The sequence below is a fragment of the Temnothorax curvispinosus genome, unplaced genomic scaffold (genome assembly GCF_003070985.1).
Source record: "Temnothorax curvispinosus isolate PA1 unplaced genomic scaffold, ASM307098v1 QBEX01005716.1, whole genome shotgun sequence".
Classification (NCBI taxonomy): Eukaryota; Metazoa; Arthropoda; class Insecta; order Hymenoptera; family Formicidae; genus Temnothorax; species Temnothorax curvispinosus.
In genome coordinates, this window is record NW_020215496.1 from 788 (window position 1) to 3,210 (window position 2,423).

General features: G+C 58.0%; 1 protein-coding gene across 1 annotated transcript; it reads right to left on the reverse strand.

Moving 5' to 3' along the window:
* Positions 1–1,247: 1,247 nt before the first annotated feature.
* On the reverse strand, positions 1,248–2,348 carry LOC112455050. The gene has a single exon (XM_025016741.1). The coding sequence runs from the start codon at positions 2,346–2,348 to the stop codon at positions 1,248–1,250; it is 1,101 nt and encodes a 366-aa protein (XP_024872509.1).
* Between the last annotated feature and the right edge of the window lie 75 nt (positions 2,349–2,423).

Sequence of the window (2,423 nt, forward strand, 5' to 3'; positions counted from 1 at the left end):
CGACCCGTGCGCACGACTTCTCCTTTGTCCCTTTACGCGACCCCGGGTCGACTCCTCGAAGAGGATGTCTACGTCGCGATCGCGACCTCCGCCGTTGACGGCGACCCCCTGGTCCCCCTTCGGCGGTCCCTCCTAGTCCGATTCCGGGCTCGTTCCCCGTGGATGCCGTCCGGTTCTCGAGTCCCGGCGACATGTCGCCGTATCTCGCGTCCGGGCGATCGGACATTGGCGGCGACCCGTTCCCCGAGTGTACCGGGTCTCAGTCAGCGTGACCCGCTGTTCTTTACCCGTGGATGACGCTCGGTTACCTACTTGACCTCCCGGTGGTCGTGTCGCGTTGTTCCCCCCGGGCCTGCCGACGACGCCGACCCCTCCTGACACCTAATCCGTACCTGGTACAATGCCTTCCGCGGCTCTTCCCCGCGGAAGATGTCCAGGTCGCGAGATGACGGACGGTCCTGTAACTCTGTCGCTGGCTGTCGGATTTTGTCGGCGATCGGATATGGACGATCTTAGGGACCTTCCCGTTAGTCAGGGACGTATTCTCTTACCGCCGTGCCGTCGGTTCAAAAGTTTCCCGACGGTCCGCCATCTTTTTTATCTCTGGCCAGATTTCGATTCTGACCCGCGTGTCGTACTTCGCGGATCTACCTTAACGATCAGAATTGTTTATTTGACGCGCGTGTCGCTTAATTACTAAAATTACGGGCGGTTCGTCCATTTCGCTAGACGACGTCTTTCCGCCCCGTGAGTCGTCACGGCTCGTACGTCATATTCTCCGAACGCGTCCCGATCATTCGCGCGAGCGCCTTCCCTGTCTCGCAAGTGTGAGCGGGCTCAAGCCCTGTTGCACCGCCGCACGAACTGCTGTATCCGCACCTTCGGGATTGGACTCGGAACTGCCTAACTGAAAATTAAACAACCTTATGCCTACTCATGCGCTGGATGTGGTCACTCTCCTTACTCCTAAGTCGTCAGAATAAACAAACAAAAATCGATAGCGGCTGCTGCTTGTGACCCCATCCTCGGAACGCGAACGCTGTACTTAATGCTAATTTGGACGTGGCTCCGCCTCGTCCATCTCGGGAGCGCTGCTGTTGGTGCCCTTGTCGTCTCCTGTGATGCGTGCGGCTGCAAACTCCCCGTCAGGCCCGAGCGTTGAGTCTCGTCTAGCTCGGGGCTTTGCCTTTTCTCGCAGTTGCGCGCATCTCGAATGGAGGCGTGCCTTTGCCGGTCTTCGATGTTAGTTACTGTTTCCCCTCCGTCGCGTAGGGGTTTCTGACATTGTGCGAGCGCTGAATGCTCGCTGTGGACTGGTCCCAGCCTACTAGCGCCTCGGTTGGCGCTTTGATTTGCCCTTCTATCGCCACTGAGTCCGTCCTGGTCGTCGTTGCCGTTGACTTGGCCTCGTGACGGTCCATTTGGGTTGTCCCCTGGTAGCTGGGACGTGACTGGGAAGCGTGCGGTTGCATGCTCCCCGTCAACTCTGTGCCTAGGCTCGCGTCCAGCACAGAGTTCAGCCTCGACTGACGGCGATCCGCTTGCTTCACCTTTCGCCACTCGCGCCGACGCTCCTCCCGTCTTATTCTAGCCCGCCGACGCCTCTCGTCACACTTTGTACTCGCCCCCGGGTTCCGCTCCATCTCCCGAAACCGTGACCGTCCGCGCGAGCAACTTAATTCTGCTCCCGCAGCGCACGTCAGTTTCGTCCCAGGGTTGTGGGTACTCGTCTCATTCGTCTTCTCCTCGCCGATAACCCTCGGTCGTCCGTACAGCTGTTCGTATATACGCGAAACCTGCCTTCGCTCACTGTCCGCGCGTGATCCACCGCTGCATCCGCCGTTCTGGCTCCCCTCACTCTGGCTCATAGGATTCATCTTCGCTAAAATTGCACGAAGTTGTGATCGCCGGGTCGTTTCCCGATCTACCGCACTACACGACCCGGTAACCCGCGCGCACTCGTCGTCCCCGCGTCCGCGCTCGATTTTCACGATTGCGTCCGACACTCCGTCCCGGTTATTCTCAGACTTATCTTCCTCTGAGCCACTGTCGCGGATCACTTGACGCCTCTTCCGACGTTGGTTCTTCACGCACTGAGATATTCGCCAACGCTTTCGCACTCCGGTCGCTTTCTTCTTGGTCTTCCGATGTTGCGTACTGGTCCTCTTCCGCGTCGACCGTTGAACTCCCCCGCGTCTTTTCATCCGTCCCTGCATCGGTCTGGGCGTCGGGGATCTTTCATATAAGATTTTGATGGAAGTCTCCATGTTCGCCGATGTATTCTTCATATCTTCCATTGATGTATCTTCGTTGTTTGCCTGACGCTCGGGCGCCACCGGAATCAGCATCACTTCGTTCAGAATGACCGAGCTTGCCTTTTCGTATTGGCCATCCTCCGGGTTGCGGTATATTACTTGCATCTT